At 45.5% G+C, this 27,133-nt stretch overlaps 1 protein-coding gene across 1 annotated transcript in view; it reads left to right on the top strand.

Annotated features, from left to right (window-relative positions):
• The window catches only part of KAT2B (lysine acetyltransferase 2B), a 127,146-nt gene that overhangs the window by 28,055 nt on the left and 71,958 nt on the right, over positions 1-27,133 (top strand). The window contains exon 2 of the mRNA XM_066351554.1: positions 3,223-3,349. Coding sequence (XP_066207651.1) covers positions 3,223-3,349 — 127 coding nt within the window. The remainder of the gene's footprint in view (positions 1-3,222; positions 3,350-27,133) is intronic.

Below are 27,133 nucleotides of genomic sequence, written 5' to 3'. Positions count from 1 at the left end.
GCGCCTGGGGCAGAGGCCAAGGAGCCATCCCCAGCGCCCGGGCCATCTTTGCTCCAATGGAGCCTCGCTGCGGGAGGGGAAGAGAGAGACAGAGAGGAAGGAGAGGGGGAGGGGTGGAGAAGCAGATGGGCTTTTCTCCTGTGTGCCCTGGCCGGGAATCGAACCCGGGACCCCTTGCACGCCAGGCCGACGCTCTACCGCTGAGCCAACCGGCCAGGGCGAGATGCTTTCTTAGGTACAAGTTCTCCCGACAGTCTTCCCCAAGAACGTGGCTTCGGAGACCTTTCCAGTCTCCGAAGAGGTGGAAGGCTCATTGCAGAGCTCTGCAAGACCCAGTCCAGATGAGTGCCAGAGCGGTGGGGTAACAGTCTGGTCCTGCCTTAGGCCTGGCGAGGCAAGGGAGGGCCACTGAGTACTCACTTGGGGTTGTGCTGTTGCGGTGGCCGATGCAACGTTCTCCTCTTGGTCCTGCCTTCTCCATGTTTATTACGATGATGTCTGGAAAGCAGTCCGGCTGGGCTTGCCCGATGCACAGGGCCCGCTGGAAAGGGCTCAGCTTCAAAAGCAGATGTCTCTTCCTCCCCCTTGACCATTCTTACCTTGCCAGTTATTTATTCTTTTCCCCTTACTCTTCTGTGCATACACACATGCTTCAGAATCTGACCCCGTGTTGGAGAATTTTCTGTGTGAGATCAGGGCAGCTGCCATTCTGTAATTTTCTACAGATCAGACTTCTGCTAACTTCAGCCATCTGGTACACTGCAGGGGGTTGGGGTGGGGAATCCAGGCAGGGAGAAAAGACCTCTGAGAGTACAAAGATCTAACACAAAGCCGAAGCACAGAAATTGATGCCATTTGTCTTCTCGGCCAGGACTGTCCGGTAGAAGTGTGATGGGTAATTTTAAATGTTTCGGTAGCCAGATTAAAAATGTAAAAAAGAAACGTGTCAAATGAATGTTAATATCTTCTGTTTAACTCCATTTATCTAAAATACCAACATTTCATGTAATTAATGTGAATATTATTAAATTATTTTTATTTATTCATTTTTAGAGGAGAGAGAGAGAGAGAGAGAGAGAGAGAGAGAGAGAGAGAAGGGGGGAGGAGCAGGAAGCTTCAACTCCCATTTGTGCCTTGACCGGGCAAGCCCAGGGTTTTGAACCGACAACCTCAGCATTCCAGGTCAATGCTTTATCCACTGCGCCACCACAGGTCAGGCATATTAATAAGAGATTTTATTTTTGGGCCCTGGCCGTTGGCTCAGCGGTAGAGCGTCGGCCTGGCGTGCGGGGGACCCGGGTTTGATTCCCGGCCAGGGTACATAGGAGAAGCGCCCATCTGCTTCTCCATCCCCCCCCTCCTTCATCTCTGTCTCTCTCTTCCCCTCCCGCAGCCAAGGCTCCATTGGAGCAAAGATGGCCCGGGCGCTGGGGATGGCTCCTTGGCCTCTGCCCCAGGCACTAGAGTGGCTCTAGTCGAGGCAGAGCGACGCCCCGGAGGGGCAGAGCATCGCCCCCTGGTGGGGAGAGCTTCACCCCTGGTGGGTGTGCTGGGTGGATCCCGGTAGGGCACATGCGGGAGTCTGTCTGACTGTCTCTCCCCGTTTCCAGCTTCAGAAAAATACACACACACACAAAAAAGAGATTTTATTTTTGGACTAGTCTTCCAAATTGGGTATTTTTACATCTATAGTACATTTCAGTTTGGGCTAGTCGCATTTCAAATGCTCAGTAGCCATATGTGGCTAGTGGCTACCATATTGGACGGTGTATGTAGAAGGCTCTCACCCAGAATGAATCAGCCTGTGTCACATGTTATTCTAACAATTTTCTGGCAAATTTGAAGCAGTAACTAAATGGCAGAGAAATGGAGTTGTAAAGGAATAGCAGGGAATAGGGGGAAGAATGTTAAGTGGCTGTAGTCATTCAGTGCAAGGATCCTAGCCTACCAATCCTGTGACCCCGGAAGTATTCAAGGTGGTAGCTTGGTAGAGGAATTCAAAATAATTGACATCTTTCCATGCTTGTCCTCCACTTCATAACCCAAGGCACCGCAAAGAGGCTAAATTGTGCTCACTTCTCCAAGAGAGTAGGCAAATGTGAAGAGTTTGTGGAAAAAGTTAAGGAAGGCTTCTATGGCGTTGCTACAATGATAGTGTTCTAGTGCAGGAGACCTGGGAAATAGACAAAGGCAGCCGTCTCAGATCGCATGATAGGGCCCTCTCTATTTCTAAAGCCAGGAGCCCACAAAGGACTTGGAAGAGCCTACCAGTGTGGCTTCAGCTGGGTGTGTCCCTCCTCATGTCCCTACGGTCGCTAACTTCTTCATTTCCGTGGGTTTTTTTTTTTTTTTTTTTTTTTTTTTTTGGTATTTTTCTGAAGCTGGAAACAGGGAGAGACAGTCAGACAGACTCCCGCATGCGCCCGACCGGGATCCACCTGGCACGCCCACCAGGGGGTGACGCTCTGCCCATCAGGGGGCGATGCTCTGCCCCTCCGGGGTGTCGCTCTGTTGCGACCAGAGACACTCTAGCGCCTGGGGCAGAGGCCAAGGAGCCATCCCCAGCGCCCGGGCCATCTTTGCTCCAATGGAGCCTCGGCTGCAGGAGGGGAAGAGAGAGACAGAGAAGAAGGAGAGGGGGAGGGGTGGAGAAGCAGATGGGCGCTTCTCCTGTGTGCCCTGGCCGGGAATCGAACCCGGGACTCCTGCACGCCAGGCCAACGCTCTACCACTGAGCCAACCGGCCAGGGCCCATTTCCGTGGGTTTCCCTTCTAATCCATGGCGCTGGCCTGCATCTGGAGTCTGGGAGCTGGTAAGGCTCATCCATGGCCTGGGCCGCGGCTGTGTTCCAGCGACCTCAGGAGTCTGGCTTGTCTCTCGGGAAGCTTTCGGGATGGGCTCCCTTGAAACTGACCACCCATGGACATTTGCTTGGGAAAATGGTACCAGACTGTCTGGGTTGACTGTCTGAACTGCAGAACTCAGATTCCAGCCTGCAGAAAACAAGACAAATTGACAACAAAAACCAAAATGCTCGAATCAGACACCCTCTTTGCCTTTTCTGTCTTTTTTGGTTTCTTATGCATATTTAGCGAATTATAAAGTCAGGAGTGGGGAGGGTAGCTGTCATGTAACTAGTGTGTCTTATCATGTAAGACGTTCAGTCTGTTGCTGCCTGTTGCATAATGTTGTCTCTCTCTCTCAATTCCTTTTTTTTTCAGGCCGAGGAGTCCTGTAAATGCAATGGCTGGAAAAACCCCAACCCTTCTCCCACGCCCCCCAGAGCTGACCTGCAGCAGATGATCGTCAGTCTAACGGAGTCCTGCCGGAGTTGTAGCCATGCCCTAGGTGAGTTCCTAAATCTTCCAGGAAACTCGAACGATGTCATTTTTGCCAGAAAGTTCTAACTTGATGAATTCCGTGGGTTAACCAAACTTACTCTCTAGGAGGCAACAACAAAAGAGTCTCTTTCGTCTCCTGAGTTTGCTGGGGAGGCCTTCGCAGGAGAGACAAGCCGTCACTGCGTGCACTGACTCTTCCCCCTTTTCCCCAAGAGCTACATCCCGCTGGGGGATGGCCGGACAAAACGAGCCGTGGACAACCCGGCCGGACTCCATGTGTCGTGTCCCGATTCATTCTGATGGGGACCTGAGAGTCTTTGACCCCCTAGGTTGAAACCCCAACTGACTGGTTCGTGGTCATATTGTTGTTATTCTTTTCTGACCCCCCGAACTTTCTAGAAATGCCTCATTTTATCTTCATATCCTTTAGTTTTCTGGCCCTGGTAGCTCTTTCTTCATAGGGACTGTGTTCCTTCAATGTTTTTTTTTTTTTTTTTTTTAATTAATTTTAATGGGATGACATTGATAAATCAGGGTACATACGCTCAAAGAAAACATCTCTAGGTTATTTTGACATTTGATTATGCTGCATTCCCGTCACCCAAAGTCCAGTTGTCTTCCGTCACCTTCTAACTGGTTTTCTTTGTGCCCCTCCCCTCCCCCATCCTTCAATGCAGGAGTCCCCAAACTACGGCCCGCGGGCCACATGCGGCCCCCTGAGGCCATTTATCCAGCCCCCGCTGCACCTCCGATAGGGGCACCTCTTTCATTGGTGGTCAGTGAGAGGAGCACAGGATCCATCTTCATCCTTTGCTCCGGGAGTACTGTATGTGGCGGCGCCACAAAGCGCAGCATGGTTCACATACAGTACTACTTCCGGTGACGTGGGATGCACGCATCACGGCTCCGGAAGCGCGTCATATCACTTGTTACGGCTAGCAGTGACAAATATGGAACCGGACATTGACCATCTCATTAGCCAAAAGCAGGCCCATAGTTCCCATTGAAATACTGGTCAGTTTGTTGATTTAAATTTACTTGTTCTTTATTTTAAATATTGTATTTGTTCCCATTTTTTTTTTACTTTAAAATAAGGTATGTGCAGTGTGCGTAGGGATTTGTTCATAGTTTTTTTTTATAGTCCGGCCCTCCAACAGTCTGAGGGACAGTGAACTGGCCCCCTGTGTAAAAAGTTTGGGGACCCCTGCTTCAGTGTTTACTCATGTTTTCCCTTTCAACTTTATCTGTTCCTGCAAAATAATCATTGTCACTATGGCAAGAAAACCCTGCCAGAGTTATTCAACTGGACTGTGCTAATTTAATTTGTCCTTGTCCTGATACTAGTTTTAGGTTAAACACCTTTTCTTTTTTAAAGATTAAAAAAAAATTTATTCATTTTAGGGGGGGAGAGAGGGGGAGAGAGAAAGAGAGAGAGAGAGAGAGAGAAGGAAGGAGGAGCAGGAAGCATCAACTCCCATATGTGCCTTGACCAGGCAAGTCTAGGATTTCAAACTGGTGACCTCAGTGTTCCAGGTTGTCACTTTATCCACTGCGCCACCACAGGTCAGGCCAACACCACTTTTTTTAAAAATTGTATTTTGTTTGAGTTGATAAAGGTTAATGGGTAATGAGTTTTCCCTAGATATTAAAATTCCAGATCATAAAGGATCTTGGAAGTAATTATACCTATATTTTTGTCTTCAGTTATCCACAGTCCCAAAGAATATCTTTATGTCTAGTTTACTATCCAGTAACGCAAGGCAGAATATTCTTACTGAAGTGGCATTTTCTACCTGACCATTTACACATGAGTGACTTCTTCTTCTTCTTCTTTTTTTTTTTTTACAGAGACAGAGAGAGTTAGATAGGGACAGACAGACAGGAACGTAGAGAGATGAGAAGCATCAATTATTAGTTTTTTGTTGCGACACCTTAGTTGTTCATTGATTGCTTTCTCATACATGCCTTAACTGTGGGGCTACAGCAGACTGAGTAACCCCTTGCTTGAGCCAGCGACCTTGGGTCCAAGCTGGTGAGCTTTTACTCGAACCAGATAAACCAGATGAGCTCAAGCTGGCGACCTGGGGGTCTCGAACCTGGGTCCTCTGCATCCCAGTCCGACGCTCTATTCACTGCACCACCGCCTGGTCAGGCAGGGTGGCTTCTTTTCGATATCCTCTTTCTCACAAGGTTGCAGCTGATACCACATGGTACAACATCAGCCTTCAAGGTCAGCACGGTGTTAAGCCGAGTCTGAGGTTTTATTTTGTACTAAGCTAGAAAGTATCTTAATACTTTCAGAGTAAAAAAAGTCAATAGCATGATGATCTTCCCAGGAAGTTACTTTACGGGAGTAACCTTCTGAAAAAGGAAATAGAGAACATTGCTCTTACACAAGAAATAAACACATTAATAATGACATCATTGTGTTGATTTAACCAGTGTCTAAAATAATGTCCGTCCTGATTTTTTTTTTTTTCCTGTATTTTTCTGAAGCTGGAAACGGGGAGAGACAGACAGACTCCCGCATGCACCCGACCGGGATGCACCCGGCACGCCCACCAGGGGGAGATGCTCTGCCCCTCTGGGGTGTCACTCTGTTGCGACCAAAGCCACTCTAGCGCCTGGGGCAGAGGCCAACGAGCCATCCCCAGTGCCCGGGCCATCTTTGCTCCAGTGGAGCCTCGGCTGCGGGAGGGGAAGAGAGAGACAGAGAGGAAGGAGAGGGGGAGGGGTGGAGAAGCAGATAGGCGCTTCTCCTGTGTGCCCTGGCTGGGAATCGAACTCGAGACTTCTGCACGCCAGGCCGACGCTCTACCACTGAGCCAACCGGCCAGGGCCTCCATTCTGATTTTTGAAGCAGCCAGTGCAAAGGAAAGATTTCAAAAGTTACAGAAACAACTTGATCACCTGCCTTTTCCACAACTGATCTCTGAATGGATGCCTATTAGAATTGTCTCAGGAAATACGATGCAGTAAAAAGCTGGGCTCAGGAACTCCTTAGTGCACTGGGCTTGAACTGGATTTGGGATTGATTGGGAAAATCCGATGATCCTATGTCAATGAACATTCAAAAACAGTCTTTTTTTCTTTTTTATTGGGGGGTGGGGTTCTGTTAGAGTCTTTTTTCTGAGATGAGCAGATTGTCTTCATTCTGAGCATATATATAAACACATATGAATACCCAAAAGCAGAAGCAGCCTTTTACAAAGAAAAGTCAAGTCTGTTTTCTTGTATATTTCGTAGCAAGCTTTGAAAACAAATACGCTCATTTGACAATATATAATAGAGCGGGGAGAAGGTACCCTTCTACCTGGCAAATCCATGCCAACAATTTAACCTACATATAAGTTAAAATGTGCCTTCAAATAGGACAGTTGTGATAAACCTATTTATGATAGTAGAAAACTAGAAACAACTTGCATGTCCCAATGTAGGGGATAATTGGTTAGATTATGAAAATATAGGTTATGAAATTTAATATGGCCATTAGAAAAAGATGTGTTTTCCCACATGGAAAGATTTGTTTTTTTTTTAAGAGAGAGGGACAGGAAGGAGGGGCAGGGGAGGAGAGAGTTGAGAAGCATCAATTTGTAGTTGCGCCTGACCGGGTGGTGGCGCAGTGGATAGAGCATCGGACTGGGATGCCGAGGACCCATGTTCGAGACCCTGAGGTCACCAGCTTGAGCATGGGCTCATCTGGTTTGAGCAAAAGCTCACCAGCTTGGACCCAAGGTCGCTGGCTTGAGCAAGGGGTTACTCGGTCTGCTGAAGGCCCGTGGTCAAGGCACATATGAGAAAGCAATCAATGAACAACTAAGGTATCGCAATGTGCAACGAAAAACTAATGATTGATGCTTCTCATCTCTTCGTTCGTGTCTGTTCCTCTCTCTGACGCTCTCTCTGTCTCTGTAAAAAAAAAAAAAAATTGTAGTTGCTTCAGTTTAGTTGTTTATTGATTGCTTCTCATATGTTCCTTGACTGTGGGCTTCAAATTGAGCCAGTGACCCCTTGTGTATGTCAGTGACTTTGGGCTTCAAGCCAGTGACCTTTGGTCTCAAGCCAGTAACCATAGGACCATGTCGATGATACAGTGCTCAAGCTGGTGACCCCATGCTCAAGCTGGCATGCCCACGCTCAAGCTGATGACCCTGCACTCAAACCAACAAGCCTGCACTCTAGCCAGCAATATTGTGGTTTCAAACTGGGGCGCTCAGTGCACCGGGTTGACGCTCTATCCATTGTGCCACCACCGATCAGGCTGGAAAAGTATTCGTAGCATATTATTAACACAAAAAAAGCAGATCATAAAGCAGCTAATTGGAAAGTTTATAACTTAGAAATTATAGGATCTGCCCACCCCAGTGCAAATTCTGGCTTTACAGCCAGGAGCTGTGAATTGGAGTGGTTTATTTAGTCTGCTTGGACCATAGTTTTCTTCATTCAAAAACGAAGTTAATAACAGTATCATCCTCATAGGCTGGTTGTGAGGATTACACGAGATAATACATGCCAAGATTTTCGGACAGTGCCTGGCAAATTAATGCCTTATTATGAGCTCTTCTTTTACTTCAGACAGCAGATATGAATTCTGTGTAGTTTATATAAGAAAACAGTGTTTCTAAGAAGGATAACTGTACCTCCCGGAGCTGCAAGCACAGGGAAGCCAGGTTTCAGTAGAGGATCTCAGCTATAGGCGCTGATGGGCCTTCTGTCCTGGACATTGCTGCTGGATGTCTGTTCTCACTGCCTCCCTCCCTGTGAACATTGGTTCAGGATTTACATCCCTGGAGAAGGGGATCTGACTGGTGTGGTGCCTGTGCCACGCCCCCCTCTCAGCATGTTGGCCAGGCGGAGAACGACGTGGAAGGTGGTCCTTTCCAAATGCATGGTTATTGACTCAAGAGCAGCATCATGAGTATAATCTCATTTTATTAGTTTAGAAAATAAGACATTTTATTATATGTAAACAGGGAAAGATTTTGGAAGGATGTATGCTGAGTTGCGGTCAGTAATTTGCTCAGGGTTTTGGGGTTATAGTTGCTTTCAAAATGTTTTCCCCCTCTCTTCCCCTTTCTTTTTCCTCCTCTTTCCCCCACTGTTCCTCTTCAGTCTGCTTAATTAACATGAAAATGTCTACACTTTTTCAAGCACTCCTGGAATTATTTCCAGAATGCAACAGTATCTTAATATCAATGCTTCTTCCTATCCACCCCCTCCCTTTTAAAAAACTTTTTATAATGGAAAGTTTCAAACATAGATAAAGGTACAAAGAACAGTATCAAAGGCTGTAGAAAACCTTTTTCCTGATGCTTCCTCCCTCCCTGTTAAAAAGCTTTTTATTATGGAAAGTTTCAAACGTATGTAAAGTAGAAAGAATAGTTTAATAAACCACCTCTCCCCATCACCTTATTTGCATTGGCTGTGTTCCCTCCCTCTTTTTTTTTTTTTTTTTTTCCCAAAGTGTTTTAAGGAAGTTCCAGACATGTTTTCTTATTCATGCAGATTACTTCTTTTTCAGATGGATGTTTCATTTATTTCTTATTTATTTATTTCTTTTCATAAAGTTTACAAAATACTCCCCCCCATATTTTCATTACCCATCACCTGTCGTTCAGTATTCTCGACTAGATTCCCTATGTTGTACTTATATTCCATCACTATTTTGTAACTCCTACTTCTCAGTCCCTTCACCCTTTATCACCCAGCCCTAAACCTGCCCCCACCTCGCAACCGTCTGTCTGTTCTCTGTGTCTGTAGGTCTGTACCTGTTTTGTTTGTTTATACTGTTCTTTAGATTCCACGTATAAGTGAAGTCATATGGTATTTGTCTTTGCCTGATTTATTTTACTTAGTGCAGATTACTTTTTAAAAAATTATTTATTGATTTTTAGACAAAGGAATGCAGAGAGAGAGAGAGAGAGAGAGACAGAAACAGAGAGAGAGAGAGACAGAAACATTGATCTGTTTTCGTGTGTCCTGATTGGTAATTGAACCTGCAACCTTTGCGTATCAGGATAATACTCGAACCAACCGAGCTATCTGGCTAAGGCCAGATTATTTCTTTTCTTTTCTTTTTTTTGTTTTTTAAAGATTTTATTTATTGATTTTCCAGAAGCAGCGAGAAGTATCCACTCAGAGTTGCTTTACTTTAGTTGTTCATTGCTTAATTGCTTGTTGTATGTGCCTTGACCAGGCAAGCTCAGGTTTTCAAACCAGCAACCTCAGCATTCCAGGTCGATGCTCTATTCACTGCGTCACCACAGGCCGGATGATCAGATTACTTCTTAATGATTATCCACAAAGTAGAGGTTGGGGTCTAGAGAATTCTGTAAAACACGCCAGCCTTAATTCTCGAATTCCTCTCCGTTTGTGTATGCTGTTCTGTTTTCACTGTCATTGTTCTGAGCATGGTTAATTGAGTCACCAGTAATTATAGACAAGTGTCAAAATGTAATGTTGCTGAACTTGTCAAAACAAAACATTCATGCTCATCGATTGAGATGATGTCTAGTCTATTGATTTTCTGTTGGGTATCTCGGCTCCATTGGACATGTTCTTTTGACAGTGAGCTCTGGTTTCGTGCGGTCTCTTGACAGTCACTTCCACTGGCCTGCCATAATTTGATACTCTTCTGTGTCTCCTGGGTATAAAACAGGACTGATGACAGTCTGATCGAGTGGAAAGAACATTCCACTGGGAGTTAGTAAATAAGGATTCTAGGCCTGGCTGGGCAGTTTAACCAAAGCCCCTTAACCTCTTTACAGTTCGGTATCTTCATCCACAGAATGAAATGATTAATCTAGACCTACTGTCTAATACTATAGCCGCTCGATACATTGAACACTTGAAATGTAGCTAACGCAGTTTGTCATGTGCTGTAAATGTAGCATACACCTGAGATTTTGAAAGCTTATTATGAAAAAAAGGTGAGATAACATTAATATTGATTGCATACTGAAATGATATTTTGTATATATATTGTGTTAATAAAAGTTCTTTTCTTTGAATTATTTATTGATTTTAGTGAGAGAGGAAGGGAGAGAGAGAAATACAGACAGAAACATCAATCTGTTCCTGTATGTGCCCTAACCAGAGATTGAACCCACAACTGAGCTATTTAGGATGAGGCTCTAACCAACTGAGCTATCCAGCCAGGGCTTAATATAATTAATTATTACAATTACTTTCACCTGTGGTTTTTTTGTTTTTGTTTTTAATAGGGACAGAGAGAGAGTCAGAGAGAGGGATAGTTAGGGACAGACAGACAGGAATGGAGAGAGATGAGAAGCATCAATAATCAGTTTTTTGTTGTGAGACCTTAGTTGTTCATTGATTGCTTTCTCATATGTGCCTTGACCGCGGGCCTTCAGCAGACTGAGTAACCCCTTGCTCAAGCCAGTGACCTTGGTTACAAGCTGGTGAACTTTTGCTCAAACCAGATGAGCCCGCGCTCAAGCTGGTGACCTTGGGGTCTCGAACCTGGGTCTTCTGCATACCAGTTTGATGCGCTGTCCACTGCACCACTGCCCGGTCAGACTCACCTGTGTTTTAAATTTAAAATATGTGTACAGTATGGTTCACATTATATTTCTGTTACGTAGTATTGGCCTAGAATATCTAGTCCATTTTCTAAAATTATTTGATTTTTGGGATTGGTACAATCAAATTCGTTTATAAAACTTTGACAGAGTCCTAACAAAGCACTTCAGTTGGCCCAAACATTTCTTCTTATATTAGTGTTAATAAAAACTCCTGATTCTGAGCTTGCTTATTTAAATAGCAACTTGCTTCTATGACCAGGAAAGGAGGAAACATAATTGTAGTAAAAAACACAGTGGGCCTAACATTGAACTGGGACACAGAGGACCCGGGTTTGAAATCCCAAGGTTGCTGGCTTAAACATGGGCTCATCCAGCTTGAGTGTGGGGTTGCTGGCTTGAGTGTGGGATCATAGACATGAACCCGTGGTCTCTGATTTGAACCCAAAGGTCGCTGGCTTGAAGCCCAGGGTCGCTGGCTTGAGCCCAAGGTCACTGGCTTGAGCAAGGGGTCACTCACTCTGCTGTAGCCCCTGGTTAAGGTACATATGAGAAAGCAATCAATGAACAGCTGCGGTGCTGCGGTGAAGAATTGATGCTTCTCATCTCTCTCCCTTCCTGTCTGTCTGTCCCTATCTGTCTCTGTCAAAACAAAACAAAACAAAAAACAGTGGGAATTTTTGTTGTCATTTTGGAGTCCTTTGTTCTGAACTGTGTCAGAACACACTGATTATTAAATTTAACTAATAATTTTAATGCAGTTTTACTTAAAAGGTTTTGATTATTTTTTAATACCATCAGTTTCTCCTGATATATATTTAATGTGCATTACATATATATTGTACCCACGCATGTATATATTTGAACATTACAGTAGTGGAAAGTGGCGGTTGTTTATTACTCTGGTGACCAGCCTCCCTGCTTATTCACAATAGAAACTTTTCCAAGGAAAGTAAGGAGCTAGCATTAACGATTACCCTAGAGCTTGTCTCTTGAGTCGTGTGAAGTATGAAGGGACTACCAGTGTTTGTTTTCATGGGCTATTTCAGACATTGAGATCATAGGGCGGACCATTTGACTCCAATACATTTTCTTTGGCCTTACCACGTTTGCATAGACCTCTGCCACTTAATCACTCCCTAGTTCCCATCTACACACGGACTGTGCAGATGCCAGATGGCAGGGTGCTCGGCCAGCGCGCTGACACAGCCACCTGAGTCAGCGTGTTGCTCTTGGCTGGCTGGCCTCTGTTTTTCTCGTGCGGCCGTTGACACTCAGGTTTCGGAGTTGTCAGGACCTCTGAGTCGGGACAGCAGGAGTAAAGGGAATAAACTGATAAACATTCTTCCTGCTTGATGTATAAGTGACTTTTCCCTGTCTTCCTCTGGTCGTGAAGACCTGTTGGTTTTTCTCTCAGTGTGCCCCACTCTATCGCCGCCCAGATTCAGGCTTGTTTTCTGTGTTCTTTGGTTGTGTCTGTCCCAGCCCCCGGAGCACGGCTCTCCATTCTCGTGCGCCCCCTCTGAGCTTCCCAGGATTCTCAGGACGAAGTCCAGCTCTAGCTGAGCATGACGGGTTGTTCAGGCCTCTCCTGTCTGGCCTTCCTCGGACCCTGCCTGGGTTGCATTTTGGTCACCAGACTGTTTCAAATTCTGTGCAGGTTCTGTACACACCCCCTCCCTCCTGTACCTTGGATGCGGGGGGCCCACACCATTTGCAATGCCTCCCCTTCATTTTCTGCCAGGAGAACCCCACCCCCACTCACCTTTAAGTTTTCACTACTTCAGAACTCGGTAGAGAGAAGAAAAACCTTCTGGGCACTCAGTTTCAATGCACCTTCTTGGAAAACTGTAATTATCTGTACCCTCGTTAGTTTCCTATACCAGACTGAGATTAAGGACTGAGTTTTGCTGGTGCCTAATATACACTGCTCACAAAAATTAGGGGATGTTTCAAAGTGAATATGAAGTGATTAAAAAAAAGCATTTGATTTTTTTTTTATTAAACAAGAACATCAGAAAAGCAAACGACCAGTCTAAGAAAGTTGTTCGATTATGCAAATGAGATGCTAATGGAGATGCAAACTCGGTCATCGAGATTAAATAGCAAGTGGCATATCAAATGCTTCTTTTTTTTATCGCTTCATATTTATTGTGAAATATCTTCTAATTTTTGTGAGCAGTCTATTTAGCTCCTTTTGCATAATTGGGTTTATTCCCTCATTGATAAATATGCATTACATTCAGTAACTAACAAGGTGGCTGCTTGCTTTTACTGGTAGAGACCTTCACAGTTTATCATCTGTTGCTGCGTAGGCCAGCACAGTAGTCATCAGGCATGTGTGGCTGCTGAGCGTTTGAAATGTGTCTAGCTTAAATTGAAACGTGTCACAAATGTTACACACACACAAGGGTTTTAAAGACTTCGTATGAGAAAGGAATGTGAAATGTTAATAATTTTTTTCTATTTAGTACACATTGAGATGAATAATCTGGTATGTATTAGGTTAAATAAGATGTTTTATTAAAGTTAATCTCACCTATTTCTGTAACTCTTTTCAAGTGGCTACTAGAATATTTACATGAGCATATGTGGCTCGCATTATATTTTTCCTGGACTGAACTCACCTTAAAGGGCTCTTAATTTTACACTCTTTTCTCCCGTTCCAGAGGTGAGATTACAAAGGATGAAACCACTTTTAAACTATAAGCCTTTTTGCACATCATCAATTTGAAAAGTTTCACTGAAGGATTTTGTTTTACCTCTTTTCACCTTGACCTCAAATTCCCATGAAGCCAAAATGTGTTCGAACAGTTTACAAATCCCACGGACGCCGTGCCATTTGCCCTCCTTGCACTGAGAGAAGCCGGAGACACGCTAGCTGTCTGCCCAGCTGCTGCCTGTTCTCCCTGCAGGGCGTGTGAGGACTGGCGCGTTGTCTTCACAAGCAGTGCAGGCTGGTGATCCGTGGAGCCAGAGCTTAGTGAAGGTCACAACACATGGTGACAGCTTCCTGTTCCCAGCAAGGCAACAGCTACACCAGGGGGCCAGTTCACTGTCCCTCAGACCGTTGGAGGGCCGGACTATAAAAAAAAAACTATGAACAAATCCCTATGCACACTGCACATATCTTATTTTAAAGTAAAAAACCAAAATGGGAACAAATACAATATTTAAAATAAAGAACAAGTAAATTTAAGTCAATAAACTGACCAGTATTTCAATAGGAACTATGGGCCTGCTTTTGGCTAATGAGATGGTCAATGTGCTCCTCTCACTGACCACCAATGAAAGAGGTGCCCCTTCCGGAAGTGCGGCGGGGCCGGATAAGTGGCCTCAGGGGGCCGCATGCGGCCCGCGGGCTGTAGTTTGGGGACCCCTGAGCTACACCGTGATTCTTAGCAGGCTTTTGGCGGTTCACTCTGTAGCACCCTGGGTGTTTGCGAGTGTGACCCAGCACAGAGAGGTGCCTCGGTGCACCCTCCTGGAGAGATGTAGAGACAGCAAAGCCTCCCCCAGTCCTCTGACTCACCGCCCCCCAATCCTCTGCCCTCCACACAGGACCAGGAGCGAGCTTTTCCCGAGAGTCAAGGGTTGGCCATTCTTGGGTAATAATATTGATGCCTTCTACCAGGCTCTTGAAAGACTGTTTGAAATGGAAGCATGGTTGTTTACATTTGATTATCAGATTCCAGGTGGAGGAAAGCTTTTTTTTTTTTTTTAAACTTACCTAAAAATAATTTCAAATGTACAGAGAAATCATGAGAGTTGTTAGGAAGAACATACTAGGTATCTTTTTCCCATATTTACCTACTGTTGTTGGGTATGGACAGGGACCATGGCGGGGCTGCCTGACCAGTCTGGAAATAGGATTCTTGCAGAGTTGTGAGAAAAGAGTTTCGGGGACTCATGTATATGAGGATGTGAGGTATGGTGGTAAGGTTTGGTGGAAGTTGAAGGGCGTGCAGGGGCACAGATGCCCTGAAGGCGTGGCCACACTGCCTTATCTAGGACCAGGTGGCTTCGCCCTGTCTTGCTGTGGAAGAAGTTCAGCCCATGGAGTCAAAGGAAGGCCAGAGCCCGGAGACTCTGTGCCATGCATTACCCTCGCGTTGGCACCCAAGCTTCAGTAGGCTCTCCGTCTCCGTTCCCCTCTGGCCCACTCTCAGCGCTGCGCCTCTGCCCGCGGAGCTGCTGCACCCGGCCTGCTCTCCGCTGCTGCGTCTCAGCCTTTGTTAGGCTTTGATTATATCTCCTTGCGTTTGGGAAGGGGTGAGTTTTCTTTCAAACTATCCAATCTCTTATCTGGCTCCTCCTGGGGCTATGCTGGTGCCTCCCCCATCCAGTTCCTTTCCTGGATCTTCTGGGGTTTTGTACCCTTCTCCTATATGATCCTCTTCCCTGCATCTCCCAGGTTAGACTCCTCCCCTTTCTAGTTGCCATTATGGCTCCTACTGCCCATGCCTCAAAAGTCCTGCTTTGTCACCTGGCTTCTACTGTACATGCGCTTAGGAGAAGGACCTCCCCCGGTGCCATCCTGGCTTCTGCACATGTGATGTGCCCAGCACAGGAATTTCCCCCTCATTTTTTACCCCCCACCCAGTAAAATCTGGCCAAGGGCCAGCTGGTGGTTCCCTGGAGAGAAGGGAAAGCCAGTCTTTCCTGCCTGCTCAGGGGATGAAGGCCCATGTGGCTGTCCCCTGTGATATCTGTGAAGGTGTAGCTTCCTAGTTAATCAGGCTTAGCCAGTTTAGCTCCCTTCTCTTTTTTTAATACCTAACTAGCTTCCTACACTAACACTACTAGTAACATTTTGCCCTATTTGCTTTGTCATTTTCTCTCATGCACATACACACACACACACACACAAACACACACTAATATACACACATATAAATAGACTCATTCATATGATACCACAAACACAAATATATACACATATATACCTACACACAAGTATATACACATATATACAGGCTCATATATCACACATATACCTATGCACAAGTATACACACGTGTATAGACTTATATATCATACATATACCTACACACAAGTATGCACACATATATACAGGCTCATACAAATGATATATGGTATATATATGAGGCTGTAAATGTGTGTATTCATTTGTATGCGAATACTTTTTTCCTGGATTGTATGAGAATAAGTTGCATATACACTATACATCATGGCCCTTTTCTCCTAAATACTTAAGTATATATTTCCTGAAAATAAGGTATTCTTTTGTATCACCTCAGTTCAGTTACCAACTACAGTAAGCTTTAACATTAATGGAATACTTGGTTTAATTGACTGTTTATATTCCGGTTTTATAGGTTGACCCTACAGTGTCCTTTATAGCATATTTTCCTGTCATAAAGCATCTAGTCTGGAACCGTATATATATTTATTTGTTACATGAAAGGAGGATAGTTTATCTATTCACATTCAACAGTTCTGACATCCAGTGTGTGGGTTTCCCACACCCAGTCTCCAGCTCTCCAGTGGACACTGAATGGATGATGCCCTACGGTTGAACTCAGTCCTGACACCAGCTGCTTGTACACTAGTTAATCCAGACCCCACAGGTTAAGGGCTTAGTCCCCCTTCTTCTTCTCACTTCAGATGCCAATCCCACGTCTGGGTGACTACCTGTGCTTCTGACTGACCTACTGTGGACGGGCGGTTCCCATGACCCTGTCCTCAGGCCCGATAATTTTCTAGAGTGGCTCTGAACACAGGAGCAGCTGGGTGGAGGAGATGCGCAGGGCACGTTATGGGGGAAGGAGGGTGGGGCTTGTCTGTCTCTCCAGCTGTGTCCCCCCCAGCACTTCCACATGGTCACCAACCCAGAAGGAAGCCCTGCGAACCCCCTTCAGTTAGGGTTGTTACGGAGAACTCATCACAAAGGCATGAGTGATGAAACCATTGGCAGTTAGTGACTAATGCAACCTCCAGACCCTCTCCCCTCCTGGAGCTGGAGAGCTTAGCCTGAAAATCCCAGCTTCGATCATTTTTTTCGGTTACCCTGGCAACAAGCCTCACCCCCATCCTTAGGGTTTTCCAAAAGTCACATAATTAACATAAACTCAGGTTTGGTTGAAAGGGACTTGTAAACAGTAAAGGGATTAAGCAAAAGAAAAAAAACTCATAGACGCCTGACCAGGCGGTGGCGCAGTAGATAGAGCGTCGGACTGGGATGCCGAGGACCCAGGTTTGAGACCCCGAGGTTGCCAGCTTGAGCGCGGACTCATCTGGTTTGAGCAAAAGCCCACCAGCTTGAACCCAAGGTCGCTGGCTCCAGCAAGGGGCTACTCGGTCTGGTGAAGGCCCACGGTCAAGGCACATATGAGAAAGCAATCAATGAACAACTAAGGTGTTGCAATGTGCAATGAAAAACTTAATGATTGATGCTTCTCATCTCTCCGTTCCTGTCTGTCTGTCCCTGTCTATCCCTCTCTCTGGCTCACTCTCTGTCTCTTTAAAAAATAAATTAAAAAAAACCCCAAACTCATAGACAACACCATGGGAATTGCAGGAGGGAAAGGGGAGGTGAGGAGAGGTGAAGGGTAGAAGGGGAAATATGAGGTGATGGGGGGACACTTCCCTTGTTGTGAAGTAGTGTACTTTAATCCACGGGTTACATAGAGACACCAAGGCAGGTCACAGAAGAAATTTTAGAAGGAGTTTTATTATTATTAGCCGGCTAGCTACACGGGGGCACAATCCCAAATCATGTAGGGCCTCATACAGTTCTGAGCCTGCTGTTATACAAAATCAAGAACTGGTTGGGGTGGTAAGGAGAGGATTGTGATCCCTTTGTCCAGAGGTGTAAGTCACTCTCATGACTTTAGGCTGAGTCCGAGTATAGGAATTCTTGATTAAGGTACATAAACATTGTTTTCTAAGGTTTTCAGATAAGTTCTATCTTTGCTCTGTGTGTCAAGTGGCCCCAGGCACCCTTTCAGAGAATTCTAGGAATTAGCTAAACTATGACTAGATTACCCAGTTGCCCTTGTAAGCCAGGAAGCTCCTGCTTTCTTCTTTTTCCTTTCTCCACAGAAAGGAGGGGGTAAGAGGCTTGACTTCCTCTTTAAAAAATGGCATTGCGAATGCTAAGTTTTACAGTTCCTTGGCACCTGATCACAACCTGGGGGTGTTGAACACAGTGTGTGGTGTACAGATGGTGTGCTACCAAATTGTACACCTGAAGCCTTTGTGATTGTGTTAACCAGTGCCACCCCAATAAATGTTTTTTAAAATTAAGAAAAAAGAAAGGGGCTGGTTATGAATAACAGAAACACCCCTTTCACCTTTATTGTTCATATGACTTATGAATTTCCGACTGTTTTAGGAGCACTGGGCCAGGAAAGGGGATGAAGACTAAATATGTATGTGTATTGCTTCTTCTAAATCGCAGTATCACTGCACGTCTCTTAGTCTCGTTCGTCTGGAGTAGTTCCTCAGCCGGTTTCTTTCACAGCTTTGACATTTTGGTGGAGGGATGTTTTAAATTAAAAAACAAACCTGTAAATCAGCTTGGAGAAAATACATTTTGTTACTTTTGGTTTATGTAGGAAAGACCTTTGCAAGCAAGACCTTAAAGAAATGCCAACTATAGAGTGGACTTTCTAAAATATTTAACCCTTTGAGTAGTACGAATGTTCATGTATGTCCTCGTGCCTCCCGACCATCCAGAATACGATCGTACAAAAATTTTTATTTTAAAAATGTGTAAGGCAATATTAAAAAAGGCAAATGTAGACCCTGGCCAGTTGGCTCAATGGTAGAGTGTTGGCCTGGCGTGTGGAAGTCCCGGGTTCAATTCCTGGTCAGGGCACACAGGAGAAGTGCCCATCTGCTTCTCCACTCTTCCCCCCTCTCTTTCCTCTCTCTCTCTTTTCCCCTCCTGCAGCCAAGGCTCCATTGGAGCAAAGTTGGCCCGGGCGCTGAGGATGGCTCTGTGGCCTCTGCCTCAGGCGCTAGAATGGCTCTGGCTGCAATGGAGCAACGCCCCAGATGGGCAGAGCATCGCCCCCTGGTGGGCATGCCAGGAGGATCCTGGTCAGATGCATGCAGGAGTCTTGTCTGACTGCCTCTCTGCTTCTAACTTTGAAAAAATTAAAACAAAAAGGGGGCAGCTGACCTGTGGTAGCACAGTGGATAAAGAGTCGACCTGGAAATGCTGAGGTCGCCGGTTTGAAACCCTGGGCTTGCCTGGTCAAGGTACATATGGGAGTTGATGCTTCCAGTTCCTCCCCCCCTTCTGTCTTTCCTCTGTCTCTCCCTCTCCTCTCTAAAATGAATAAAAAAAAAGAAAAGAAAAAATTAAAACAAAAAGGGGGCAGCTGATCTGTGGTGGTGCAGTGGATAAAGCGTCGACCTGGAAATGCTAAGGTCGCCGGTTCGAAACCCTGGGCTTGCCTGGTCAAGGTACATATGGGAGTTGATGCTTCCAGCTCCTTCCCCCTTCTCTCTCTCTGTCTCTCTTCTCTCTCTCTCTGTCTTTCCCTCTCCTCACTAAAATGAATAAATAAAAAAAATAAAATAAAAAAGGGGGGCAAATATATTATGTTCTTCTTGTTTCCATAAATTGGTTATCAAACAAACATGATTTTAAGTTAATAAAGTTGTAACTGGAACTAGTTTCATTTTTTGAAAAAAAACAACACCTCACTCCTGGGGGTCAGTGAGCATGAAAAAAACTCACTACTCAAAGGGTTAAAATTCCTATACAACCAAACCAACCAACCAAGCAAAACCCCCAACAAAATCCAGCAGCATTTGCAGTGGACGTGAGAGACATAAAGCTCTTTTAAGGCAGAAACAAAACAAAACAAAAACAAAAAACCACTCAACATCCTAGAAAAGCAGGCAAAGGAAGGACATAATTCGGCAGTGCACAAAAGAACAAACAGAAAGAGCTGGTAACATGAAAAACCCAACTCCAAGGGCATTTCAGTGGATGCAGATCAAAACAGTGGGGGACCTACATTACTTTTTCTTTTTTTTTTGGAAGATGGATTAAGTTATTGAGGATGATTCTCCACTGTGGGTAGGGGTGGGGAAAAGGGTGTCTTCTCACAATGATGACACACGGCACATTGCTGCAAACTTTATTGGGGTGGGGGGAACTTGGGATCATATATTTAAGTAATAAGATAGTGCTCTAAGTTCTGTGGCAGATTAACTGCTGTAGTTTACAGATTTTTATTTCACTTTATTTATTTATACATTGTCTATGTCTATTATATAAAGGTTTGTCTCATGGAGGAGAGAGTACCCATATAGGTTAGATTTTGTTATTATAGCAAGCTCAAATTGTTACTTTTTTTATTTTTAATAATGCTTTCAGACTTGCGTAGCAGAGGAAGAAACTTGACCTTCCTAGGTTGTTTTGGCTGGTCTAATAATTAAATTGCCATGAGATTTTAAAGAAGAAAAAATAATCACATTTATTTACATACGTACACATGGGAATTCCACACACACGAGAGGTTCTGAGACATAAAGTTAGAATCGGGTATGTATGACATTTTGGGCTAAAGATGAGGGAAGGCATTTTGGGGCTTCAGAGGTATGAAGGAGGTTGCTGATGTTAATAGGTGTTCTGTAATTAGTGGTTTGTCCTGCCACATAGATTGGTCAACAAAGTTATTTCTGGTGATAACTCTTATTATGGTGTGGGTTAAATAAGTTTGCAAATATGATGTATATCGGGTAGTCAACCTTTTTATACCTACCGCCCACTTTTGTATCTCTGTTAGTAGTAAAATTTTCTAACCGCCCACTGGTTTCACAGTACTGGTGATTTATAAAGTAGGGAAGTAACTTTACTTTATAAAATTTATAAAGCAGAGTTATAGCAAGTTAAAGCATATAATAAAATTACTTACCAAGTACTTTATGTCGGATTTTTGCTAAGTTTGGCAGAATAAATCTTTATAAAACAACTTACTATAGTTAAATCTATCTTTTTTATTTATACTTTGGTTGCTCTGCTACCACCCACCATGAAAGCTAGAACACCCACTAGTGGGCGGTAGGGACCAGGTTGACTACCACTGATGTATATGTTTGCTCGCTTATAGTTTGCATTGGGTGTGGGGGACAGGCTGTAAGCAGGCAGGGTCCTTATAGCTTAAGGCTTAGTTTTAAGGCTAAGCCTTTACCACCCTTTTGATACTAAGATCTTCTCAACACTAAGCTTTTCCCCACACCCCTGACTGTTGCATGATGTGGGGTGGTGTACTCTTATGAGGAATTTCATTTATGCTTCAGATAAGTGACTTTGTATCAGAGACTTCCCTATTTGTATAGTGGCTTAAAAGCTTTAATTTCTACACTATAAAGGAGACCAGGGGCTCTATCTCTGGGTCCCTGCCATTAGCATTGCAGAAGAGAGGCAGCCAAGATGTCAGAGTGCTGAAGGAGAAGCCAGTTTGTGCAGAGAGAAGGAGGTGAGGAACAGAGGTGAATAAGGCTGGTGAGGTAGAAACCTTTGATTCTAGGAAACTTGGATAAGTCAGTGGCTTTAGGAGCCCTGAATGGAAAGGAAAGTGTTTTCCTACTTTGTATATTTCTTGCCCGCTGGGTGCAAGCTAGGATTAAACTACTGGCCCACCAGTTCTTGGCTCCATTGTTTCATTACCACCTGTCTGAATCTAATGCGAACCGACACTGGCTGTGATGGTGGCCGTGCTACTGGCTTTACAGTACTCCTTGCTGCTGGGCTCTCATCTTCTGGAGACTATGGGTCGCAACTCCGGCCTGATTCTCCTCATCCTCCAAAGAGGAACTGGAAACACTATCTCTCACTGCCGGAATCGAGCCCCGGGCCGCCACCACCTTCTGCTCAGCAGGTCTTGCAGGCCCAGCTCAGGCCTCAGCCCCGGCCTCCTGCAGCTGCTCCTGGCTCTCCACAACGTCCAGGGAAATCTGCAATGCACGAACCTGTGATTCCTTCTCCAGCGGCTGCTCCATTTCCAAGCAAATCTCGCAAACCTAGTCGGCCTTCTTCTATGGTGCTTGCTCCAGCTCCAGGGTAGGCATCTCTTTCTCCCACGTTTGTTCCAGCTCCTTCCACTGCTCGGTTTGCATGTCCCGGGCAGCCTCTTCCACAGAGCTCTCAGTTTCCTCATGCATGGCTGTAAGAGTCAGCCAGCCTACGGCCTCCAAAAGGACAGCCATGGGGAACCATAACAGCAGCCAGTCCTCTACTCCACCGCTCATAGGTGGTAGTGGTTCCATACTAAACTGTATCGAATCCTGCCACAGACTACGCCAAATGTAAAGCCACGGCCAACATCACAGCCGCCTGGCCCATGCAGGTTCACATTTGATTCAGATAGTTGGTAACAACACAATGGAGCCAAGAACTGGTGGGCCATCATCTTTAATCCTAGCTTGCACCCAGTGGGCAAGTAAAAACACACACTGGGCTCCAGAACCCACTCATTCAGCGCTCACAAAGCTACTGACTTACCCGAGTTTCCTAGAATCAAAGTTTCTAGCTCACTAGCCTCATTCACCGGTGTTCCCCATCTCCTTCTCTCTGCACAAACTGGCTTCTCAACTTCAGCACTCTACCATCTTGGCTGCCTCTCTCCTCTCCTCCACGTGGCCTTACTCTGTTCTCCTACAGCATGGGCTCCTCCTAGAACATAATCACTCTTCTCCTGGAAAAAGGTGATCTCTCCTTTTAAAACCTTTTGGCGTAAAAGCCCTCCCCCAACACATATTAACATAATCACGCCCATCCCAAGCAATCACCTGGGCAACAGGCCTCCACCTGGGTAGCGCCATCTTCAACAAAGTGAGCAAAATATATTTTATCTGCCCAACAATGCTTTTAGATTATTGAAGGGAACCTATTTGCATCAAAAAAGCTTCTCTAGGTAAGATTAAGAGAAAGGTTTCTTTCAAAAATGAGTGACCTTTTTTGCCTAAATATGAGTTGATTTTCAGTACAATAGATAAAGTTTACAGTTAACAGTGAAGTGCACCTGGGTGTTGGCATGGGTTGGGGTTGGTTGTGAGTCACGGAGTAAGTCATAGCTAATTCTCGTCTGCAGCCCCAAAGAGTTATGTCAATGTACAATATAAAAACTTCCAAAACCTGTAAGACTTTTTAATGTGTTTATTTGAGCCAAACTGTTGACAGTTGCCAGGAAGCAAAATCTCAACAGATAGAGAAAGTGCTGCAGAAAATGACAGTTTCGCCACTTATTTTACACAGAGACCTAAGGGGGTTACAGGAAATTGATTGGATTTGTGATAGATTAAGGAAGTGGGAGAAAGCAAGGCAGGGGAAATCTCTGGGATTGCATTTAATTTTATTTATTTATTTTTTACAGAGACAGAGAGTGAGTCAGCGAGAGGGATAGACAGGGACAGACAGACAGGAACAGAGAGAGATGAGAAGCATCAATCTTTAGTTTTTTCATTGTGCGTTGCAACACCTTAGTTGTTCATTGATTGCTTTCTCATATGTGCCTTGACCATGGGCCTTCAGCAGACCGAGGAACCCCTTGCTGGAGCCAGCGATCTTGGGTTCAAGCTGATGGGCTTTTGCTCAAGCCAGATGAGCCTGCGCTCAAGCTGGCGACCTCGGGGTCTCGAACCTGGGTCCTCTGCATCGCAGTCCGACGCTCTATCCACTGTGCCACCGCCTGGTCAGTCTGGGATTGCATTTAAAGTACTGAAACTTCTTTTACACAGGCAGGAATGAGGCAGTCCATGGTTAATTAAGATAATAACAACAACAATGTGGGGATTTGTGGTTTTCTCCCCAGGTGGGACACTTGCCCTGAGGGCGGGGTGGGAGAAGGTTATCTGCATGTTATCAGGCACAACATTGAAGATGCAAAAGACAACAGGCTAGACGAGGGGTCCCCAAACTTTTTACACAGGGGGCCAGTTCACTGTCCCTCAGACCGTTGGAGGGCCGGACTATAAAAAAAAACTATGAACAAATCTCTATGCACACTGCACATATCTTATTTTAAAGTAAAAAAAAAAAACAAAAACAAAAAACAGGAACAAATACAATATTTAAAATAAAGAACAAGTAACTTTAAATCAACAAGCTGATCAGTATTTCAATGGGAACTATGGGCCTGCTTTTGGCTAATGAGATGGTCAATATCCGGTTCCATATTTGTCACTGCTAGCCCTAACAAGTGATATGTGCTCCTCTCACTGACCACCAATGAAAGAGGTGCCCCTTCCGGAAGTGCAGCGGGGGCCGGATAAATGGCCTTAGGGGGCCGCGGCCCGCAGGGGCCGTAGTTTGGGGACCCCTGGGCTAGATGAATGTAAGCATTGACCTTTGTTAGGGAAAAATACCTCCCTAGGACATGACTACCTGCCAGGAACTGCTTTTATTTATTTTATTTTATTTTATTTTATTTTATTTTATTTTATTTATTTATTTATTTTTTTGCCAGGAACTGCTTTTAGTTAGAAAGTTTTCATTTCAGACCATCCTGTGTGGTTACTTTAGGTCTGCGTCTGTAAGGCCACCAGGCAGGCCTCTTCTGAGCTTGTCAGGTTCAGCCTATGGCCCCTGTTTCTTTCACAGTTAGCACTTGTAAAGCCAGCAGCCCGGCCCATGCAGGTTCGCATTAGATTGGGACAGACGGTATTGACACAACAGAGCCAAGAACTGGTGGGTAATCATCTTTATCCTAGCTTGCACCCGGCGGGCAAGAAATACACAGTGGAAAACACTTCCCTTTCCATTCAGGGCTCCCCAAAGCCACTGACTTACCCAAGTTTCCTAGAATCACAGGTTTCTACCTCACCAGCCTTATTCACCTCTGTTCCCCATCTCCTCTCTCTGCACAAACTGGCTTCTCCCTCAGCACTCCACCATCTTGGCTGCTTCTCCTCTCCTCCACGTGGCCTTTCTCTGCTCTCCTCCAGCATGGGCTCCTCCTAGAACGTAATCACTCTTCCCCTGGAACAACGTGATCGCTCTTCCTTTTAAAACTTTTTGGGGCGAGAGCCCTCCCCCAACACATAGTAACATAATCACGCCCATTCCAACCAAGAAGGGCAACTAATATTATCACCTGGGCAGCACCATCTTTAACAAAGTGAGCATAATATATTTTATCTGCCCAACAGCACTGTTCAGATTTGTTAGAGATGGGGATGTTGGAGGGAAGAGAAAGCAGTCTGGGGAGTATTTGGTACCGTAGACTTGAGATCCCAGTGACTACAAGGTAGGAATGGGAAATAGTGATGACTGAGAATGCAGAGAAGCACAGCTGAATCTGGTGGCTGGTTGTGTGTGTGTGTGTGTGTGTGTGTGTGTGTGTGTGTGTGTGTGTGTTGTGTGTGGGGGGTAGAGGATAATGAAGGAATGAATGATGGCGCTTTGGCAGACACAGGGCTGGCAAGAGGGAGTCACCATTTTGAGGAGGGCCATGAGGCTTTTACTCCTAGAATCAAGTTTGCCAGATGGTACTCTGCTCTCTGCTCACTGCTCACGTTGTTGGGATGAGGAGGCTGTGAGGTTGGGTGTGGGGAAGGTCTGAGCTTGACGAGAGTTAGCTGGGGATAGGGATTTGGTGAGAGGAAAAAGCTGTGACTTAGATGCTCAGAGACTGAAAATGAGCCTTGGTCAAAAGGAGCCCATAGTGGGAGAGTCTGGGAACATGGCAGCCAGAAGACTAAGTATTGATTGAGTAGTCACACCACCTGTTGGTCAAATAAGTTTGGAAATATGATATATATGTTTGCTCGCTTATAGTTTGCATTGGGTGTGGGGGACATGCTGTAAGCAGGCAGGGTCGTTTTAGCCTAAGGCTTAGTTTTAAGACTAAGTTTTTCCCCCGCACCCTTGACTGATTGCATGATGTGGGGTGGTGCATTCTTATGAGGGATCCCATTATGCCTCAGATAAGTGACTTTGTGTCAGAGACTTTCTTGTTTGTATATTGAATTAAAGGTTTTGGTTTATATACTATAAATGGGGCAGTCCAGGAGCTTGCTCTCTCTTGGTTCCTCAGATTAGCATTAGAGAGCAGAGGGCAGAGAAAGGCCACGTGGAGGAGGCCAGGAGCAGCAGCCAAGATGGTGGAGTGCTGAGGGAGAAGCCAGTTTGTGCAGAGTTTGTGTAGAGAGAAGGAGATGGGAACCAGAAGTAAATAAGGTTGGTGAGCTAGAAACCTTTGATTCTAGGAAACTGGGATAAGTCAGTGGCTTTTAGGAGCCCTGAACGGAAAGGGAAGTGTCTTCCCACTGTGTATTTCTTGCCCGCCGGGTGCAAGCTAGGATTAAAGCTGATGGCCCACCAGTTCTCGGCTCCATTGTTTCATTACTGTCTGTCTGAATCCAATGCGAACCTGCATGGGCGAGGTGGCTGTGATGGTGGCAGTGGATACGGCTTTACATTTGGCATAGTCTGTGGCAGGATTCGATACAGTTGGATATGGAGCCACCACCACCTTTGAGTGGTGGAGTAGAGGACTGGCTGCTTTTATGGTTCCCCATGGCTGTCCTTTTGGGGGCCATAGGCTGGCTGACTTTTACAGCCATGCCTGAGGAAACCGAGAGCTCTGTGGAAGAGGCTGCCTGGGACCTGCAAACTGAGCAGTGGAAGGAGCTGGAGCAAACGTGGCAGAAAGAGATGCTGACCCTGGAGCTGGAGCAAGCACCAGAGGAGGCCCACCAGGTTCGTGAGATTTGCTTGGAAATGGAGCAGCTTCTGGAGGAGGAATCACAGGTTCGTGCGTTGCAGATTTCCCTGGACATTGTGGAGAGCCAGCAGCAGCAGGAGTCCGGGGCCGGAGCTGCAAGGCCTGCAGAGTAGAAGGCGGCAGCAGCCCGGTGCTTGAATCCAGTAGCGGGAGGTGGTGTTTCAGTTCCTCTTTGGAGGATGAGGAGAATCGGGCTGGATTTGCAATCCGCAGTCTCCAGAAGATGAGAGCCCAGCCACAGGGAGTACTTACTACATCCCTGGTAGGTCTGCGATTTAGGGACATAGGGGTGGATTCCATCATGCTCTCTGGAGCAGAGATGGAAATACTGACTGCCATTGCCACGTGCTCCTCTTTGGGACAGTGTAAGACCTGCCAGGACGGCAGGATAAGGGGGGTGGCTGAGGTCTCATGTGCATGGACTGATTTCCTGGACTATGACCGGAGTGGGCATTGGCTCCTTTGTTGGATGGACTTACGGATTTTGGACAATGTGAAATACCTTGATGGGGGTGTGTTGAGCAGATAAAATACAGTGTG

This window comes from Saccopteryx leptura, chromosome 10 (genome assembly GCF_036850995.1).
Source record: "Saccopteryx leptura isolate mSacLep1 chromosome 10, mSacLep1_pri_phased_curated, whole genome shotgun sequence".
NCBI lineage: Eukaryota > Metazoa > Chordata > Mammalia > Chiroptera > Emballonuridae > Saccopteryx > Saccopteryx leptura.
This window is presented reverse-complemented; position numbering and strand designations above follow the sequence as displayed.